The 22342-nt window shown below is 44.3% G+C and overlaps 1 protein-coding gene across 1 annotated transcript in view; it reads left to right on the forward strand.

Moving 5' to 3' along the window:
• Nucleotides 1-21343, forward strand: part of LOC135506740 (double C2-like domain-containing protein beta) — a 52417-nt gene extending 31074 nt beyond the window's left edge. Inside the window, exons 9-11 of the mRNA XM_064926088.1 lie at nt 12181-12262; nt 13013-13109; nt 16518-21343. Coding sequence (XP_064782160.1) covers nt 12181-12262; nt 13013-13109; nt 16518-16657 — 319 coding nt within the window. The 3' untranslated portion in view covers nt 16658-21343. The remainder of the gene's footprint in view (nt 1-12180; nt 12263-13012; nt 13110-16517) is intronic.
• Nucleotides 21344-22342: the final 999 nt, after the last annotated feature.

Here is a 22342-nt window from a genome sequence, read left to right on the forward strand (position 1 = left end):
AGAGTCTAAACCGTCACTCGTCAATGTTTCCCAATCTGGTCCTACAATAACCACTGGACTGCATATTTTCTCTTCCAGTTTGGGAAAATAGCACACCTGATTCAACTAATCAGCCACTCGTCAAGCCTTTGATTAAAATGTGCAGTCGTGGTAAGGTTTCCTAGGAGCACATTGGGAATCACTGTGCTGGCATTATGTAAGCTAGCAGGATCGTTGTTATTCATATGACAACCTGCACTGTACACATACTGTCGGCATCATGTCTTGACAGAGCATTCAGGCTGAGCCCGAGTCCCAAGTGGCACTATATTTCCTATGGGTCCTTGTCAAAGGTAGCGCACTCTAGGGAGTAGGGATGTCATTTGGGACGCATCCTCGGTGTAAACAGATAATCATTATTGGTACACTTCACACCTGAATACGAAAATCCCCAACAGTCATCAGATTCAGTTTCCACTCCTACATGGTTTCATCAAAAAAACTGCCTTTTGTCTATTTGCTTGTAGTGTTGATTTTGATAAGATGGTGCTCTAAAGTGCATAATTTGTAACTTTTGATTGAAACAGAGTGGTATATCTACTCAGGATTTTATAAAGTGTCACTGCTGCGAGTTGAGAACCAACCAAATCAGATTCCCTCCCTCTCGCTAAGGTAGCTTCATCATCCCCTTCATTTGAGATAGATGACTGATTGAATATTTGAATTAAATGTTGTTTTTTTTGGGATGTGTTAAAAGAGTCATGTTAAAACACCTAACACGTTACACATTCAATAATGACAGAGTGCATTTAAAACTTCGCCCACAATAAAACCTTTGGAGGACTTAATACAATTATTTTATTGATAAGGGGACACACACACACACACACACCAAAACCACACCAAAGACCTCATTCACGATAAGTAATCAAATAAAGACAGCACGTCTAAAAGCCTATTTCACACACCATAGCCAGCATCGTCTGTTTCAGCATCGTCTCAATGAAGAGTTTGGCGTTCGACTATCCCACGTGCAGTTACAAGCCTGCTGGCAGCAAGGCAGATGAGCAATACCCACCGTCGTGGTACGGATGAAGCCTGAGCTGGAATGTGAAGCTAACTGAAGAAGGCTAGCTTTTTTGTATAATCACTGCGTCGTAGTATACCCCTCGGATTCGTAGTATAGGGCTCTGGGGTTCCCCCTGCACTTGTTTGTAAACTGTGGTGAGGACGGGTGGGACTTGAATGTAAAGTATGTTGGGAATTCCCATGTTCAGGGGTCAAATGTATAAATCCAAGATGAGATTGGAACAACGGTACAAAGCATAAGAAATGTATAATCAATCAAATGTATTTATAAAGTCCTTTTTTACATCAGCAGATGTCACAAAGTGATTATACAAAAACCCAGCCTAAAACACCAAACAGCAAGCAGTGCAGATGTAGGAGCACGTTGGCTAGGAAAGACAGGAACATAGGAAGAAACCTAGAGAGGAACCAGGCTCTGAGGGGTGGCCAGTACATGGCCATTAAGGCCAGATTGTTCTTCAAGATGTTCAAAAGGTTCATATATGACCAGCAGGGTCAAATAATAATCAGTGGTTGTAGAGGGTGCAACAGGTCAGTACCTCAGGAGTAAATATCAGTTGGTTTTTCATAGCCAAGCATTCAGAGGTAGAGAGAGAGAGAGAGAGAGAGAGAGAGAGAGAGAGAGAGAGAGAGAGGGGGAGAGGTTGATAGAGAGATGTTGAGAGAGAGAGAGGTGCATTGGAGCGATATAGATATGTTTAATGCATCACCAATCCACATATGAGAGATTGAGTTTATGGAATCACACAATATCTGTGACTGTATCTCGGAAGTCAGCGGGCCTAAAGGATGGAGAGATGGTGTTAGTTGAGAGGAAAATAGGTTTGTAAAAATGACGACACATATCCTCATTCTCATTCATGGCTCATCTCATATACATTCCTCCCCCATCCCTTTTGCGATGTAGGGAAATATGTAGGAAGTAGGAGCTCAATCTAAACCCCGAAAGATGAAGAGAAGAGGTTAGTCAATGGGACAAAGAGGTCTATCGCTAACTACATATAGTCTCATTCACGACTCCCTGAAACTCATGCTACTCCTCCAACTTCTCCATTGAGATTATTGAGCTGTGAAGCCAACTTCTTCCAGTCAAGGCTCGATTCAGATAAAGAAGCGGAGCAGGGAGGCTGTAAGCAGACCCATGACAGACAGAGCGAGCTGCTTTTCGTGATTGGTTTTCTCTCCCTTTCCTCATTTTTTTCTCCACTTTTTGCTGTTCATTGATTTGTTCCTGCTCTTTTGAGCCGAAGCTGGCTGTCTTATCTGCCTCTATTTTGATGTTTGATGGCGCAATAGAGTTCTGGAGCCAAGAGATTGTTTTTCTCTCATTTTCCCCGATTTTTTATTTGATCTATAATCTGTTTAAAAATTATTATTTTTTAAATCTTTGACATGCAGTATCTGTTGTTTATTATGTCAGAACTCTCTCGTGTTACAGTCACAAATCTTATTTTAGGCACTCTATTATTTGAGAGTTTCTCATATTTTGCTGTCTTTGACGTGCAGTTTAGTATCTCTGTTACGTTCGATGCACTCTCTTATTTTACAGTCACAAATCAAATTGTTTGTTTACGACACCCACTCCATGTGAGTAAGTAGGATTCTGTCTGAGTTGCGTTCAAGTCTCTTTTCTCTTCTAGTTTCTCATTTCTGTCTTTGAAACGCCTTGCGTCTGAGCTGCGTTGGAGACGCTCTTCTTTCACAGTCTCAAACCTCTGACATTCAACACCTGCTGTTTAGTTAGTAGCCTATTATGTCTGAGCTGTGTTCGAGACGCCGTCTCTCTTCTTGTACTGTGGGGAGTTGTCCTGTGTGTTTGAAGTGTGTTCAGTCAAGCTGGCCGGTGGAATCAGAAGCAGCGGAGTGTTGCAACAGCGGCTGCTGTTATCGTTGTATTGCCTCAGAGCGAGGTGTTCTGTTGATCCTATTTTGGCGAGTTCCGTCGCGCTCGTCTCTGTTCTTTTGTTGTTCCTCAAAGAGAGTAACTATTTGCCTGTACTGTTTGTGATGGTGGTTTAAAGGCATACTCGAACCTAAGTATGTAGGGTAAGACTCAAAACCGAATGGAGGTCCAGCTGAAATGTTTGGGGAGGCGCAGCTCTCGCTCAAGTAAAGAAAATATGTTTTTAGGTTAAAAGCGTTTCATCATCATTTTCCTCTCATGGCAATGTGTAACTTTTAGTTAGAAGTGCTGCCCCTGCACTTGCAAACTGTGACCCTGACTAGTTGGCTATGTTTGAGAGCATCAATCTAGATATGACTGATTTACGAATTACAGTAGTTATTTAGGAGGCAAAAGTGATTTGTAGATCAGTCAGTCTGCTCAGGGAGTCAGTGATCAGCAGCTGAGCAGAATTGATGCTCTGAAACAACCAAGAGGTGCATCCCAAATGGCACCCTATTCCCTAAACGGTGCACTACTTTTCACCAGGCCCATATGGCTCGGGACAAAAGTAGTGCTTTAGGGAATAAAATGCTATTTGGGATGAGGCCTGGGTGAATTTCGCCTGTCAGACGTATTCTCACTGTCTGTGGGAGAGTAACTGCGGTGAGCGTGGATGCCTCTTTCTCAGTGTGCGTGTCACTGAACCTACTTTTATGGAAGCTATGAAGTTAAGATCCGCTTATGCCCCCAACATCCCAGAATGCATTGCTTCGGTCAGTATGACACACCTGCACTGCAGTAGTTTTCTGGAGTGTATAAATTAAATGTATTTATAAAGCCCTTTTCACATCAGCCGATGTCAGAAAGGTCTACAGAGGAACCCAGCCTAAAACCCAAACAGCAAACAATGCAGATGTAGAAGCATGGTGGCTAGGGGATACTCCCTAGAAAAGGTAGGAACCTAGGAAGAAACCTAGAGGAAGCAGGCTCCGAGGGGTGGCCAGTCCTCTTCTGGCTGTGCTGGGTGGAGATTAAAATAATGTATCTTTAATTAACTAGAATAGTCAGTTAAGAACAAATTCTTATTTACAATGAAGGCCTATACCGGCCAAAACCGGACGACGCTGGGCCAATTGTGCGCGATGCCCTATGGGACTCCCAATCATGGCCGGTTGTGATACAGCCTGGATTCAAACCAGGGTGCCTGCAGTGATGCCTCTAGCACTGAGATGCAGTGCCTTAGACCACTGCGCCACTCGGGAGCCCTTTAATAACAGTACATGGCCAAGATGTTCAAACATTCATAGAAAACCAGCAGGGTCAAATAATAATAATCACAGTGGTTGTAGAGGATGCAACAGCTCAGCGCCTGAGGAGTGAATGTCAGTTGGCTTTTCATAGCCGAGCGTTCAAAGTTCGAGACAGCAGGTCTGGGACATGGTAGCATGTCCGGTGAACCGGTCAGTGTTCCATAGCCACAGGCAGAACAGTTGAAACTGGAACAGCAGCACGAGCAGGTGGACTGGGAACAGAAAGGAGTCATCTGGCCAGGTAGTCTTGAGGCATGGTCCCAGGGCTCAGATCCTCTGGGAGCGGAGGGAGAGAGAATTAGAGGGAGCATACTTAAATTCACACAGGACACAGGGTAAGACAGGAGAAATACTCCAGATATAACAGACTGACCCTCGTCCCCCGACAAACTATTGCAGCATAAATACTGGAGGCTGAGACAGGAGGGGTCGGGAGACTCTATGGCCCCGTCCGACAATATCCCTGGACAGGGCCAACCAGACAGGATACAACCCCACCCACTTTGCCAAGGAACAGCCCCCACACCACTCGAGGGATATCTTCAAACCACTGACTTACTACCCTGAGACAAGGCTGAGTATAGCCCCCAAAGATCTCTCCCACGACACAAACCCGAGAGGGGCGTCAACCTGTACAGGAAGATCACGTCAGTGACTCAACCCACTCAAGTGACACACCCCTCCTGGGGACAGCATGGAAGAGCACCAGTAAGCCAGTGACTCAGCCACCGTAATAGGGTTAGAGGCAGAGAATCCCAGTGGAGAGAGGGGAACCGGCCAGGCAGAGACAGCAAGGGCAGTTCGTCGCTCCGGTGCCTTTCCATTGACCTTCACACCCCTGGGCCAGACTACACTCAATCATAGGACCTACTGAAGAAATTAGTCTTCAATGAAGACTTAAAGGTTGAGACCGAGTCTGTGTCTCTCACATGGATAGGCAGACCATTCCATAAAAATGGAGCTCTATAGCAGAAAACCCTGCCTCCAGCTGTTTGCTTAGAAATTCTAGAGAGAGTAAGAAGGCCTGCGTCTTGTGACTGTAGCATACGTGTAGGTATGTACCCCAGGACCAAATCGGAGAGATCGGTTGGAGCAAGCTCATATAATGCTTTGTAGGTTTGCAGTAAAACCTTGAAATCAGCCCTAGCCTTAACAGGAAGCCAGTGTAGAGAGGCTAGCACTGGACTAATGTGATCCAATTGTTTGGAGTCAAGATTTTAGCAGTCGTGTTTAGCACTAACTGAAGTTTATTTAGTGCTTTATCCGGGTAGCCGGATAGTAGAGCATTGCAGTAGTCTAATCTAGAAGTGACAAAAGCATGGATGAACTTTTCTGCACCATTTTTGGACAGAAAGTTCCTGATTTTGCAATGTTTCTACGATTGAAAACAGCTGTCCTTGAAACAGTCTTGATATGTTCGTCAAAAGAGATTTCAGGGTCCAGAGTAACGCCGAGGTCCTTCACAGTTTTATTTGGGACGACTGTACAACCATCAATATTTAATTGTCAGATCCAACAGAAGATCTTTGTTTCTTGGGACCTAGAACTAGCATCTCTGTTATGTCCGAGTTTAAAAGCAAAACATTTGCCGCCATCCACTTCCTTATGTCTGAAACAGGCTTCAGGGAGGGCAATTTTGGGGCTTCACCATGTTGCATCGAAATGTACAGCTGTGTATCGTCTGCATAGCAGTGAAAGTTAACATTATGTTTCCTGAATGACATCACCAAGAGTGAAAATATATAGTGAAAACAATAATGGTCCTAAAACGGAACCTTGAGGAACACTGAAACTCACAGTTGATTTGTCAAAGGACAAACCATCCACAGAGACAATCTGATATATTTTCAACAGATAAGATCTAAACCAGACCACAACTTGTCCATGTAGACCAGTTTAGGTTTCCAATCTCTCCAAAACAATGTGGTGATCGATGGTGTCAAAAGCAGCACTAAGGTCTAGGAGCACAAAGGACAGATGCAGAGCCTTGGTCTGACGCCATTAAAAGGTAATTTGCCACCTTCACAAGTGCAGTCTCAGCGCTATGATGGGGTCTAAATCCTGACTGAAGCGTTTTGTATACATTGCCGTACATACCTACATGTACGCTACGGTCACAAGATGTATACATTGTCTTCAGGAAGGCAGTGAGTTGCTGCTCTCAAAATTTGAGAGAAACGAATTTGAATTTGGCGCTCTGCAATTCAGCGGATGTTGACGAAAATTATCCGGCTAAAGGGATCGGTGCGCCAAGATCGGCCCCCCTTTTTCTTCTTCAATTTTTGCCTAAAATGACATACCTCAGTCTAACTGCCTGTAGCAAGGATATGCATATTCTTGCTACCATTTGAAAGGAAACACTTTGAAGTTTGTGGAAATGTGAAAGGAATATAGGATAATATAACACATTAGATCTGGTAAAAGATAATACAAAGAAAAAAAGTGAACTATTTAATGAGGATTTATTTATCAATTAATCAGGCTTAAGCCATGTTTCAGTCAGGCCAATCACATCAAGATTATGAACAGCGATGACTTAATTGACTATAACTGCCTAGAAAGTGAGGGATCTAACATTAAGTAGCCCTATTTTGAGATGTTAGAGATCACAATCTTTCAATAATGACAGGGATGGAGGACTTTATTCCAGTGAGATTGCTAAGGCGAACACAGCCATGTTTAGTTTTGCCCAACCTAGATCGAGGCACGGACTCGGTCTAATGGGGATAGCTGAGTTGACTACACTGACTGTGCTAGTGGCAGACTCTACTAAGCTGGTCGGCTGGCCAACAGCCTGCTCCCTATCTCAGTGTGGAGCAAGAGGAGTTAGAGCCCTGCATATGTTCATAGATAAGATGAAAGCACCCCTCCAGCTAGGATGGAGTCCAGGTCAGGGACTTAGCATGTGTGTATGTAAACTCAAAATTTTCAGCAAACTTAACATGTGTAAACATTTGTATGAACATAACAAGATTCAACAACTCAGCCATTAACTGAATGGGATGGCCCTAGCACTCACCCTCCGATCCAACAGGTCCCAGACTTGCTAAATGGGATTGAGATCCGGGCTCTTCACTGGCCATGGCAGAACAATGACATTCCTGTCTTGCAGGAAATCTCGCACAGAATGAGTAGTATGCCTGGTAGCATTGTCATGCTGGAGGGTCATGTCAGGATGAGCCTGCAGGAAGGGTACCACATGAGGGAGGAGGATGTCTTCCTTGTAACGCACAGCGTTGCGATTGCCTGCAATGACAACAAGCTCAGTCCGATGATGCTGTGACACACCACCCCAGACCATGACGGACCCTCCAACTCCAAATCTCGCTCCAGAGTACAGGCCTCGGTGTAATGCTCATTCCTTCGACGATAATCACGAATCTGACCGTCACCCCTGGTGAGACAAGACCGCGACTCGTCAGTGAAGAGCACTTTTTGCCAGTCCTGTCTGGTCCAGCGATGGTGGGTTTGTGCCCATAGGCGACGTTGTTGCCGGTGATGTCTGGTGAAGACCTGTCTTACAACAGGCCTACAAGCCCTCAGTCCAGCCTGTCTCAGCCTATTGCGAACAGTCTGCGCACTGATAGAGGGATTGTGCATTCCTGGTGTAACTCGGGAAGTTGTTGTTGCCATCCTGTACCTGTCCCACAGGTGTGATGTCCATATGTATCGATCCTGTGTACGTGTTGTTCCACTTGGTCCGCCACTGTGAGGACGATCAGCTGCCCATCCTGTCTCCCTGTAGCGCTGTCTTAGGCGTCTCACAGTGCGGACATTGCAATTTATTGCCCTGGCCACATCTGCAGTCCTCTTGCATCATTGCAGCATGCCTAAGGCACGTTCATGCAGATGAGCAGGGACTCTGGGCATCTTTCTTTTGTTGTTTTGAGTCAGTAGAAAGGCCTCTTTAGTGTCCTACATGACCTTAATTGCCTACCATCTGTAAGCTGTTAATGTCTTAATGAACGTTCCACAGGTGCATGTTCATGAATTATTTATGGTTCGTTGAACAAGCATGGGAAACAGTATTTAAACCCTTTACAATAAAGAAGTTATATTACACTAAGCTGGAAGTTGATTTGTGTGCTGGCTGCAGTTTCACATAATACATTTTCTGCAAGAGATTAAGCAGGGTTCAAGTTTGGGGTCCTATGAACTTTTCCATTGCTCCACCCCAAATGGCACTATTCCATATTTCAGGGGCACAACTTTGGTTTTAGAAGTAGTGGAGGGGCATCATTTGCTTTATTGTTTTTTTATCTAGTCTTACACTCCAAACAGTCTACCTGACCGCTTGGAGGCGTCATCAAGGTCCCAAAGCACACCATTGCCTAGATTTGTATCACATCCCAATGATGAAACTGAATATTGTATTTTCAGGATGTGTGTGTGGGGGGGCATTTGAGATGCAGCACAACTTATGGCTGCGGGTCTCCAACTCTGGTCCTGGAAAGCTATTGGGTGTGCAAGCTTTTGCTCCAACCCAGCACTAACACATCTACAACTAGAAAAGAGAACAAGAGACAGCATTGTCAAAATTATCAATGCATGACACTATTTCAGAGCAAAAACATTGTTAAGGGGGTTAGGGAGACAAAAAAAATATGCTAATCATCAATGAGCGAGTCTAAAGCTGGAGGCAAGAGCAAGACAAATGGCTTCTCGGAGTCAGACTCTTAATAACCTTCTCATTACAAAATGTCCAGGGGCCTTCAACCAGAGCCCCCCAAAAAAGACGAAGCAGAGCTGTGTGAAACAAGGATGTCAGTTTCAAACAAATCAACATTGACTCCAAAAAAAAAACATTCCTTACCCCAGGATACATCAACTGTTGACTATCCGGGAGAATAAAGAAAAGGGAGCACTATGTGTGACGTGGTAAGGTTGGACCCAGGTGCAGAGAAGAGACCAGGCAAGGAATCAGTGGTTTAAGGATAAAAAATACTTTACTGAGAACAGGTAGCAGTACACTTGAAAAGCAACAAACACTAAGTCTCAAACTCACTCAGGAAACAAACACACAAAGGACCACAGACAATACACCTCTTTTAACAGGGACACAATCATGAAATAACAAGACATACCCGAGTCCAATAAAAGTCTCTAGGGCGGTCTATGCCGCCCTCTGGTGCCAGGAGGAACCATGACACTCTGATGTTGGGTAAATTGAATAGACTTATTGATGAGAGAAACAACCAATAGTCTTATGTTTCGGCATGAATCGCCTTTGTCAGAGCCTTAAGTAGGAACAATGTGGTAGGCGCCTATATACCCTCGCAAGGTAGGGTCCCACTCGTCATGTCAATCAAGCATGTCAATAATGTCAATACTGTCAGTAGCATTAGCAACTACATAGGTTAAGGTTATTTTAACAAGGGTATGATCATCATTGATCATGCTGATCCGGAACAAAAGCCTGCACACCCAGTAGCTCATCCAAGATTTGATGGCTGGAGATCTTGGACTAGGAGGTTCCTGACTCCGGCACTCTTATAATAACCACAGAGATACATATGTATATTATGTTGCACTTAATTCTGTGCTGATTAACTTCTCATTACAAATGTCCAGGGGGGCTTTTCCTATCTTTCCGACATACGATTGGCTCCTATGGTTTGATCCGCCTACTCCTGGCCTTTACAATTCACTTAAGCATGTATCAAAATCACAATCACCCGCACAACCCCCTCAACCCTGTTTCGAGCGACCAAGAGGCTATTCCATCACTGCCTTGAAGATCAATATTGACCTCTGCGTCAGTTGCTCCTGGTGGGTTGCCTCCCTTTCCTCTATTTCCCTCTCTTCTTGGATACAGATAAACAGAAATGTTAGAGCAACGTTCCATCAACATTTTAAAGACCAATATAAACCTCTTCAGTAGTGCTGGTGTGTTGGCTACTTGCCTTTCCTCTATTTCCCTCTCTCCGTTAATACAGATGAACTAAGATATTAGAGCGTTTAGTAATCGCTTCAAACCAGAGACCATGAAGAGACATTATATATTGGAAACGAGGGTTTCAGTTTCTCTACATGCCAAATGGCAGCCTATTCCCTGTATAGTGCACCATGGCCCATAGGGTTCTGTTCAAAGGTAGTACACTATGTAGGGAATAGGGTGCTATTTGGGATGCCGCCCGTCCCTCTGGTGCTGAGTGAGCAAACTGTCATCTCGGCCTGTGCTGTGTGGATGTGGGAGTCTCGAAACTGGGCGCTTTGTTTTGCTCCTTTCTCTCCTCGCTCTCCCCGCTTTCCACCTGTCACTCTGTTTTTCTATCCTCTGTGTGAAATCGGCTGTTTTTCTCATTTTTTCACTCTTCTGTCTCTCTCCCTCCATCCCTCTCTGCCTTCATTTTTCTCCTAGCTTGTATTTTCTCGAGCCCAATTTCTTTCTCTCTTTCACTTCGTTGGTTGAGGACTCTCTTTCTCTATCTCAATCAATCAAATTCCAATTTGTTTTATGAAGTCCTTTTTTACATCAAAAGTCGTCACAAAGTGCCTGTACAGATACTCAGCCTAAAACCCCAAAGAGCAAGCAATGCAGATGTAGAAGCACAGTGGCTAGGAAAAACTCACCAGAAAAGGCAGGAACAGAGGAAGAAACGTAGAGAGGAACCAGGCTCCGAGGGGTGGCCAGTGTTCTTCCATCTTTCTCTATCTTTCTTTCAATAAACCACCCTCTCTCCCTCTTTTCCAACAAATCCAATTTGTTTCTTTCTTTCACTGGGTTGGTTGAGAACTCTCTCCTACGACCTCTTTCTCTCTCTCTCTCTCTCTCTCTCTCATCCCTCTCTCCCTCCCACCTGTCTTGTTGATGTGAACAAACCCCAACCCTAGCAGCATATCTGTTGGCTTGTCATTGAGTACGTGTTATTGACGTTGGGCTGAAGGTGGGTGGCGTTGGAGAGTGAGATATCTCTCCGCCGCTAGAACATCATGACTTCGCTGCTTGAATTTATGCTGATGACTTCTCCAATAAAAACCAATGGCCTTCTGGGAAGCCGTCTGTCCCCCTCTTGGCTTGAGCTTTTGAATCTCTGACTCTCTCATCACCGATTTCTCTCGCTGTCACGTTCTGACCTTTATTTCCTTTGTTTTGTCTTTATTTAGTATGTTCAGGGCGTGAGTTGGGTAGGCAGTCTATGTTTGTTTGTTCTATATTTTGGGTATTTCTATGTTCGGCCTAGTATGGTTCTCAATCAGAGGCAGGTGTCATTAGTTGTCTCTGATTGAGAATCATACTTAGGTAGCCTGGGTTTCACTGTGTGTTTGTGGGTGATTGTTCCTGTCTCTGTACCAGATAGGACTGTTTAGGGTTTTCACATTTCTTGTTTTTTTGTAGTCAGTTGTTCATGTGTACTTTACGTATTAAAAAGAACCATGGACACTTACCACGCCGCATATTGGTCCTCTGATCCTTCTCGCCTCACCTCTTCGGAAGAAGAGGAGGAAATCCCTTACACTCGCCCTCTCCCCAAAAAATGAAATGAAAGTTTTGTCTCTGAATTTTTTTATCTTTTCTTTCTCTCACTGTCTCTCTTTGTTCTATTTTCCTCCCTCGTTCCGGTGGGGTTTAATGTCATGCCGGGGCCGAAGACTAAATGGAAGATAATTTGCTTTGATGTTTCAGAAACAATAAAAGACCTGTGTCAGAAATATAGGGGAAAAGCGGCATTTTCAGTCGTCATGCTGTGTCAACTGTCTAATTAAGATTCCATATTTTCCTCATCCTCCTGCTCTCCCTTCATATCTCTCTCTCCCTCTCCCTCTCGATCTCGCTTTTGCTTGCTCTCTTTCTCCTCTGTGCTCTCCCATGCCCTCTAACTCTCTCGCTATGCCTCCTTCTCTTTCACACTCTCATCCCCTCTTTCCCTTTCTCTCTATATCTCCCTCGCTCTTTTCTCCTCCTCTCTCCCTCAGTGTGCTGCAGCCTGATATGGGGAAAAAGTCCAAGTACAAAACCACAGTGAAGAAGAAAACGCTCAATCCCGAGTTTAATGAGGTACTTCCACCTGCTCCGAGCACTACAAATCACTCTCCCTAATCCATAAAACCAATACCTGGCAAACTTCCAGTGAAGTAACATCTATCATTCTTCCCATAAACACACAAAGATGTAGGTTCTTAATTTGAGCCGTTTGCTACTGCAGGAAAATAATCCTTAGCAACAATAAACGTGAATTATTTGGTGGATTATAATTCATGAACATTTTTGTATGGGTTGATACATTGTTCGTTAGGGCAAATCAATTGTGACATTTCAAAAGTGGAAAACACAAACTTTAGAAGCATTTTTAAAACTCAAATACACTACAAGTTTGCAGGACAATCCTCAGCAACAAAAGGGTGATCAAAGTAAGATCCTACATCTGTACCTGGCAACCAATTTCTCACATTTAGCAACCAGATGAGCAAGATATATAATATATCATATTAATGTTGTTTGTTGAAGTTGAATTCTATGCCCTTGGAAGTGATGGAGAGCTATAGCTTACCCATTCTCATGCATTTGTGTAAGAATATTGTCCCATGCATTTAAATCCATAATTTGATTCCAGTACTGTATACAGTATGTGCCATAATTTGAATACATTTTCATCTCCTTCAATACTACTTAACTACCTACCATACCATCAACGTGAATTTAAGTCAATGCATGTTTCACATTCAATATTAAACATAATCTGAATAACTTTCCGCTAAGTGTGAGTACATGAATACCTTTCTCTCTCTCTACCTCTGTTCATTACAGGAGTTTGTGTATGAAGTTCCGCACGACCAGCTGGCGAAGAAAACCCTGGAGATCTCCGTATGGGACTACGATCTGGGGATGAGCAACGACTTCATAGGTAAGAGAAAGGGGGAGTGATGGAAAGGAGGAGAGTTAGCAAGAGAGAAATATAGCTACAGAAAATAATGTAATAGAATTTGTGGGTTTGAGGAGGAAAGCAACGTGGGCCGCAGTGTGATCAGCAATGACCTCAAAGAGAGGGAGGGAGCGAAGACGTCATAGGTAAAAGAGAGGGAGGGAGCGAAGACGTCATAGGTAAAAGAGAGGGAGGGAGCGATGACGTCATAGGTAAAAGAGAGGGAGGGAGCGAAGACGTCATAGGTAAAAGAGAGGGAGGGAGCGAAGACGTCATAGGTAAAAGAGAGGGAGGGAGCGAAGACGTCATAGGTAAAAGAGAGGGAGGGAGCGAAGACGTCATAGGTAAAAGAGAGGGAGGGAGCGATGACGTCATAGGTAAAAGAGAGGGAGGGAGCGAAGACGTCATAGGTAAAAGAGAGGGAGGGAGCGAAGACGTCATAGGTAAAAAGAGGGAGGGAGCGAAGACGTCATAGGTAAAAGAGAGGGAGGGAGCGAAGACGTCATACGTAAAAGAGAGGGAGGAGCGAGAGAGGAGGAGCGACATAGGTAAAAGAGAGGGAGGGAATGACGTCATAGGTAAAAGAGAGGGAGGGAGCGAAGACGTCATAGGTAAAAGAGAGGGAGGGAGCGAAGACGTCATACGTAAAAGAGAGGGAGGGAGCGATGACGTCATAGGTAAAAGAGAGGAGGGAGCGTCATAGGTAAAAGAGAGGGAGGGAGCGAAGACGTCATAGGTAAAAGAGAGGGAGGCGAGCGCATACGTAAAAGAAGGGACGTCATAGGTAAAAGAGAGCTAGGGGGGGAGCGATGACGTCATAGGTAAAGAGAGACGTCATAGGAGGGAGCGAAGACGTCATAGGTAAAAGAGAGGGAGGGAGCGATGACATCATAGGTAAAAGAGAGGGAGGGAGCGAAGACGTCATAGGTAAAAGAGAGGGAGGGAGCGAAGACGTCATAGGTAAAAGAGAGGGAGGGAGCGATGACGTCATAGGTAAAAGAGAGGGAGGGAGCGAAGACGTCATAGGTAAAAGAGAGGGAGGGAGCGATGACGTCATAGGTAAACTAGAGGGAGGGAGCGATGACGTCATAGGTAAAAGAGAGGGAGGGAGCGAAGACGTCATAGGTAAAAGAGAGGGAGGGAGCGATGACGTCATAGGTAAAAGAGAGGGAGGGAGCGATGACGTCATAGGTAAAAGAGAGGGAGGGAGCGATGACGTCATAGGTAAACTATAAGGGAGGGAGTGAAAGGAGGAGAATAAATAGTGAAAAGATGGAATAACTGAAAAGGGGAATGAAATGAAAATTAGCAGAAAAGAGGGAAAGGACTGTGGGGGCCGTATGTGAAGAAGCAAGAGCATTGGGAAATGAAAACGAGAGCGACAGAAAGTTGTCCTCAATCCCTCAATGGGGTGACACGTCAGATTCACACTGCTTTGTGAGGCACTATACAGCTCTGACATGGCCCGAAGTGTAACGTATATCACAGGGAGAACAGGTGGGGAGGCAGCTGGGGCAGAATGGATTGTCTCCCAGGGAGCTGGAAGGCCTTGTGATCAATGTGTTTTACTCCTATCTGGAGGTTCCCTGTAGCAGGCTGAGTCTCTCTCTCTCTTTCTGACTGTCTCCCTAGTGCCCTCGCTCTCTCTCCCTTGCTCTCTCTCTCTCTTTCTCCAACTCACCCTTTCTATTTATCTCAAGCCCACTCTCTCTTTCACACAGACACCCACTCACTCTCCTTCATTCTCTCTCTCTCTCTCTCTCTCCTTCTCTCTCTCCCTACATCTCTCTTTCTCTCTCTCAAGCTGGGGACATAACGTTTGAGTTATTACCCGCGCCAGAAGAGAAGGGGAAAAAGGCCATCGCTCTAACACACTGCTCTGGCTAACCTCTCCCATGACTGTTATCGTTATGGTGTAATGGCCAACATACACGATGGCCTAGATCTGTTAGCACTGCGGAAAATGACTGTGATACTGGGAGAGACAGAGCGAGACGTGAGGAAGATGGGGAAGAGAAATGGGGGAGTGACCGAGAGGAAAAAGACAGATAGAGCAGAGGGAGAAGCAAATGTGCTGTCTAATACTCTCTGTAAAGGCCAGGAAGACTGATGGAGGAAGAAGATGAGAAGCCAGGGACAGAAAAATGAAAAAGAAATAGAGTAATTATGGAAGGCAGAGAGAGAGGAGGAGAGACGGTGAGAGAGTTGCAGTGTCCCCCCTGATTTGTAAGAGCAATTGATGGGTAGACTGGACCTCTCATTTTGCACAAAGACAGAGGTGTGGAGGAAGGAGGAGAAGGGGAGGAATAGAAGAGGAGGAAAAGAGAAAGGGAGTGGAACGGCCCTCGACAGGTCCTCCCTCATCCATCACGCCGGGTCACACAATCGCCCGCCATTTGTCACCCACACCCCTCCGGGCTCAGGGAACATGGTATTGATCTGCTTGTTTGTGTGTGTGTGTGTGTGTGTGTGAGGGGGGAGGTCAGCAAAGGGAGAGGGGGGATTGGAAGGTCATTAGGCGGTACGTGAGTGGCCTAGGAAAACAGGTCAGGTGTGTGTACCACTGTGGGTGTGTGTCTGTGTTCGTTGGTGGCAAGAATGAGAAGGGGTCATGAGGAAGGTACGTGAGACGCCTATCCAAACACACTTGCTCTCGGAAACTTGGGCTCGAGGTGTGTTTGCGCACATACAATTACACACATGCTGCTCGGCACACGCTGGTTGAATCAACGTCGTTTCCACATTATTTCAATGAAATTACGTTGAACCAACGTGTAATAGATGTTGAATTAACGTCTTTTCCCAGTGGGATCTGTGTGTGTTTGTGTTACTGTACTTGTGAGGACTGTGTGTTGATGTGTGTATGTCTGGTTCCGAGGGAGTGTGAGTTATGTAAGAGAACAGTATGAACCTGCCCCATACCTCTCACTGTATCTGAGTTTAATACCAAGGCTTAGTGGGGCCACACATGAGCTATTGAGCGTGTTTGAGGCGTTGTGAAAGCCGGCGTCTGTTAAATACTGTGTTAAAAACTTCACACTCCATCAACTATGCAATCACAGCCAGGAAAACCTCTATCTGTCTGATGACCCCCCCCCCCCCCCAGTGATGACTGTCTTTCTCTCTCTCCTTTTTTTTGCTGTTCTCTCTCCCTGTGTGTCTCCCGTGTCTCTCTGTGTGATTCTCTTTGGGTCTGTCTGAATGTCTGTCTGTCGCTAGGTTGTTCATGTAAAATATATGTTTTTCTTGATGACTCACCTACCTGACTTAAGGTTAAAGATTTCCTTTCTCTTCTCTCCTTCTTCCTCTCCCTCTGTTTCTCTTTTTATCTCTCTCTCTCTGTCTGTCTGTCTCTCTCTCCCTTCTACCTTCTCCCTCCCTCTCTCACAGGCGGAGTTGAACTGGGCATAAATGCCAAGGGAGTGAGGCTGAAACATTGGTTTGAGTGTCTCAAACACATCGGCAAGAAAGTTGAGTACTGGCACACGCTCACTCAGCAAGGAGCCCCTCCAGAGGCCCCCCCGCAGTGACTGACATACACACACACTTTATCGCAATTATTAAATGATAATCAATGAATGGTGATGAAAGAAAGAAATAATAATGTAATAAAGTAATAAGAGATAAAACATGCAATAATGATACGGATAATGATGATATAATAATAATATTAATTATAATACAAAATCATAATAGTAGGTAATTATCCCAATGTAGCTTTTTTTCTAAGTAAGCACATTTATGAAAATGTCCCTCATTGAAATGTTTAATGTGAAGTTGCGAACAAATTTGACCTTAGCCCTCAATATTGTGAAGTCACTTGCATTTCAGTCATTCAGATGTACACATTAATAGTGTAGAATCTCTTACCTGCACTGTAACTACAATACTGGAACAGTCTTAAGCACCTTTGGGCCCATTGCCCAACAAGGTCTCGTTACGAGCGTTGTCGTCACCAGGTTGTTTCTACTCGGGATGCAGTTGAAAAAGGTGCCGAACGTCCGGTTGAGATGACTGGCGTCTAGCAACGCTAATGCTAACTGCTATAACAGTTCTAGGAAGTATGGGAAACTGCATACTTGGTGTGTCTCTGAAAGTGGCTGCGGCGAATAAAGTGGGTGGATCAACAGCGCTCTGTTATTGGTTAGACGGTTTTGACTGAGCGGTGTTGTTTTTAGTTTCTTACCATGCAACTACCATACCGCAAGTGTTTGGACTTCAGTTTTGAAGCCAGAAGATGAGCGCAAATGGTATTTCACTGCTACAAATAATTAGATGTTTTCAGTGAATAAAACTGACAACTTTGAATTTTTTATTAAAAGTACTAATGATGTGACTGTCACCCTGATGCTGGCGACACTAGGTAGCTACTTCACAAGCCGTTGAGGGACAAAAGTGCTGAGGAAGCGGAAGCGACAGACCCGGTATTGTTGCCGTTCATGCCCTCCCTATTGAGTAGGTTGTATCAAGGTGACATCTAGATAGTTATCAATATTAGTTATTTATTGTGTAGGCAGCTATCCCACTTGTAATAAAATAATGGGAGGGCAAAAAATTGCCACTTTAGCTACTGCTACTGCTCGCTACTGCTACTGTGCTGCCCAGTGGGAAGCACCTCAGGTTGGCAGACACCTCGATACAACAACAACGGCACATTAGTCATTCGCACTGGCTTACACACTCCTCGTGCAGCCCAGTCAGCCACGCAAAACGGTCTTTAGCACCAACAAATCTGCCCAATTTAATGATTTGCTTTCCATATACCCACTTGTGTTGATCAACCCACTTCTTTCGCCACGTCCACTTTCAGACACACTCCACATGTGCTGTTACCCATGACTCAGTTCGAGCATTAACTAACGCTAACAATACCAACAGCGCTAACAATGCTAACAGTAGTAACAATGGTACCAGTGCTAACAGTACTAACAATGGTACCAGTACCAACAGTGCTAACAGTACTAACAGCCCTAATAGTGCTAACAGTACAAACAATGGTACCAGTACCAACAGCGCTAACAGTACTAACAGCCCTAATAGTGCTAACAGTACAAACAATGGTACCAGTACCAACAGCGCTAACAGTACTAACATCCCTAATAGTGCTAACAGCGCTAATTTAGCGTAATAGGTGTGAAAACAGTATTCACCAAAGTGCGTTAACAGCGTTAGCATGTGTTTTCCCTGCTCTGCAACCCTGATTTACTATACAAACTACCCAAATGACGAGGACAAATTGGGTAAGTCACCTGCTATAGGTTTTTATTATGGTGGTTGTCGCTCTGATGCAAACTGACACACCATGACGTTAAAGCACAAAAGGATCCATCTGACGGTCTGTCTCTGTGTACTTGTCCGATGTCTGTAGGTGATGACAGTGGGTGTCTGTATCTCCCCTTATCCTCCTGTGTGTATGTGTCTTTGTGTGTGAGCGAGTGTTCGTGTGTGCATCCATTTTGCATACAAATATGTGTGTGCACGTGTGTTTTTGTGTGTTTGTCTGTAAGCGTGTCTCCAAATGTCTCCATCCATGAACCCCAAAGCATGGAGCTGTGAAGAAAGACTGAAAAAAGAGACAAGACTCACTCCTACAGTACGACACTCACTCCTATGTTCCCTGGATGTCTCCCTGGTCTAACAAACTGATGTCCTGTCACATGTGCAACAGTATGGCTAGCAGTCCAGTGAGTCACTTTTCCTTGGTGACAGTCACACAAGATAACCATCCCTCTGGATTATTTTCTAAACCCTGCTCTGTGACCTTTGACCTTTGACTTTGAGTGACTTGAAAGCTACACAGAGAGATTTCTGCGGCACAGTCTCAAACAAACTATAGCCCCTAGTCTAAAGAGGGGTTATCAGGGGTTATCAAGTACCAACTACTGGGTGTGCAGGCTTTTGCTCCAGCTCCAGCCTAATGCAGTCTGGACGACAATAAGTATCATCGGGCATGTTCGTGCTGGAGCAAAGGCATGCACGTCCCAGTAGCTCTCGAGGACGTAGAGAGTTTCCTCCTTCTTTTCGGGGTGCCCTTACACTAAGATTTTATTATAAATGCCAGAATGTTTTTAATTTCATTCCATTATGGAGATGAAAAAAACTATTAGTGTGAGAAATATGGCAAAAACTTCAATTGTAGCAAAAGGAATATGTTAATTTGAGATTTGATCAATTTACTCATCTATTCATGTCGAATTCGAGCATATCAACCATTGTCTAGGTCTAGGAGTTAGGGTTTGTTTAGGGAACTTTGAGAGAGAGACTACCCAGGCTGTTTTTATGACAGAGAACTGCCCATAGAGCTTAAAAGACTACCATGGGTTGCCAGACTTGCAGGGATGGAGAGCAGAGATTTCCCTGGAGGAAATTGAGATTGGCTGTGATGAATTATACTCAGCATGGCAACAATCCATCCCTGAAGCTCTACCAATGGACTGTGTGGACAATCATGGACTGTTCTGCATGCAGGATCAAAGGATACTGACAAGACGTGTGTGTGTGTGCATGCTTGCAAGCGTGTGTGCATTGTGTACATTTCTCTGTGTGTGTGTGTGTTCATGCATTGAATCTAAACACACTCATGGACACCTCACTCCCCCGCCATCCCTCGCAACAACAAAAAACACTGGCATAAAGTAGACAGTGACTTCTCACCATGGATTCCTTTACCAGAGACAGACCTTGAGGGGTTAACCACATTAAGGACAGAGGCCCAAACCTGTGGCCCCTGGCTACAGTTTGGACACCTTATAGTTCCAACGCTGGCCCACTAAAGCACACTATTACCCTTTTCACACTACTGAGACAAACATAGCCAAGTCAAGCCAAGCTGTATCACACTGGCCTGGTTACTCATCTACTGTGGTTGCTGGAATGAAAAAAGGACAATGTGAAAATAAAATATCCTGGCCAGCACAGTATGGTTTGGGTCGGCACTGTAGTGTGAATTAGACATCTCAGTCAGTCAACAGTCTCCTGGACTTTTTCTTACTTTCTAATCGTTGTTTGGGATCTCTGTGTTCGTTATTCTGTACTTGGACAAAGGTTTGAATGAAGGCGTCATCATGGATAGCAAAAACACAACGACGATTCAGCATGGCTAGGGGTCAAATATAGAGGGACTGTGACATGGATCATGGATCGTCAAAGCTAGGGACTGAACTCTGAAACGACGAGGAAGAAGTTGACCTCGTCTAAGTCTAGACTTTCACGATCACCAAGATCGTATGTTGATTGACCTTGACAACGATGGCGTTGGAGTGGAGAGGGCGGAATGTGTTCTTCTCTATGCACACCATTGACGACACAGGAAGCCTCTCCACGCACAGCAACAACAATGATTAACATCTCCGATGTCACTATGTGATATGTTGTCAAAGATGCATTCAAGGTTTTTTATGTATGTAATACTGCATATGTATACAACGGTTGGGTCTAATCCTGAAAGATGATTGGTTAAAACCGCATTCCAGCCGGTGTCTATTCCACAAGTTACTTCGTATGTATGTACTTCCCTCTCCGGGATATTCCTCATCATGGGAAGGCAGGCTTGAAGTTAAGTTCTGATGTAACAGCGGGAGATGTTTCTTCTCTTGTTCAGGTGATCTGGTGGTTTATTTTCACTCAGATTCTCTCTATCTCTGCCTTTTATTTTGATATGTTGTCGGTCTAGCGAACTTGACTTTGTTCATCATGTGACAACAAAACAACGTATGCATCTTAACATTCTAATAAAGAAATGCATGTGTAACGATTGTCATATATATGCATATGTAACTAACATTGTAACTGACATTGATCAATGCCAATTTCTTTCTGGTTGATATCTTTTACATGGTATCATCAATCAAATCTGTTACAGCTATCATCGCTGCTGTGTACTCGTTGGTTTGTAATTTACTGTTTATAAGAAAAAAATAAGGGATTATTCAGGGTAACTTGCTCAATTTTATGCTTTTCTCGGTTCTGCCATTGCTTTAAAACCTTTATCGTCATAGATATTGACATTGTCTTCCTTTAATGACATTCATGGAATGGGGAGACAGGGTGGAGGGGAAGGACTATTGTTACAGCATCCCTGTGTACTCACTGACATCCTGTACTGTCTATCTCTATGTGGAACATACGGTGTGATTGCCATTCTGTGGTGACTTTGTGAAACTACTTCTCAAAATAAACTGAACCCGTTTGAGTGGCTTACTGTGTATGTATGTTGTTGGACGGAAGAGTGATTTAAATGGCACATTTGTCCAAAAAATGATTTCCATACCACGTGGAGAGATGTTACCATTTATTCTTTGATAAGTCATGCATTTTGTTTAAAACACTTTGATTGTCATTCTATGAAGTTACAATGAACATGTCATTATAATGAGTCTGTATCTCTCAATTAAGTCATACTGTATGCCTTATGATTAACAAGACTTGGTGTGATCATAATAACATACAGGAACTCAAGTCCTTTTGTTCACCTGACCTAGAATTCCTTACAATCAAATGGCGATCGCATTATCTACCAATAGAATTCTCTTTGATTATAATCACAGTCGTGTATATCCCCCCAAGCAGAAACATCGACGGCCCTGAAAGAACTTCATTGGACTCTATGTAAACTGGAAACCACATATCCTGAGGCTGCATTTATTGTAGCTGGGGATTTTAACAAGGCTAATCTGAAATCAAGGCTCCCTAAATTTCATCAGCATATCAAATGCTTGACCCAGGCTGGCAAAACCCTGGATCACTGTTATTCTAACTTGCATATAACGCCCTCACCCGCCCTCCTTTTGGAAAATCTGACCACGACTCCATTTTGTTGCTCCCAGCCAACAGACAGAAACTACAACAGGAACCGCCCGTGCTCAGGTCTGTTCAACGCTGGTCCGACCAATCCGATTCCACGCTTCAAGATTGCTTTGATCTTGTACACTGGGATACAGTATGTTACACATAGCGTCGGACAACAACATTGATGAATACGCTGATTCGGTGAGCATGTTTATTAGCAAGTGCATCGGTGATGTTGTACCCACAGCGACTATCAAAATCTTCCCCAACCAGAAACAGTGGATTGATGGCAGCATTCGTGCACAACTGAAAGTGCGAACCACTGCTTTTAATCAGGGCAAGGAGGTCAGAAACACGACCGAAGACAAACAGTGTAGCTATTACCTCCGCAAGGCAATCAAACAAGCTAAGCGTCATTATAGAGACAA

The sequence above is a fragment of the Oncorhynchus masou genome, chromosome 20, assembly GCF_036934945.1.
Source record: "Oncorhynchus masou masou isolate Uvic2021 chromosome 20, UVic_Omas_1.1, whole genome shotgun sequence".
Classification (NCBI taxonomy): domain Eukaryota; kingdom Metazoa; phylum Chordata; class Actinopteri; order Salmoniformes; family Salmonidae; genus Oncorhynchus; species Oncorhynchus masou.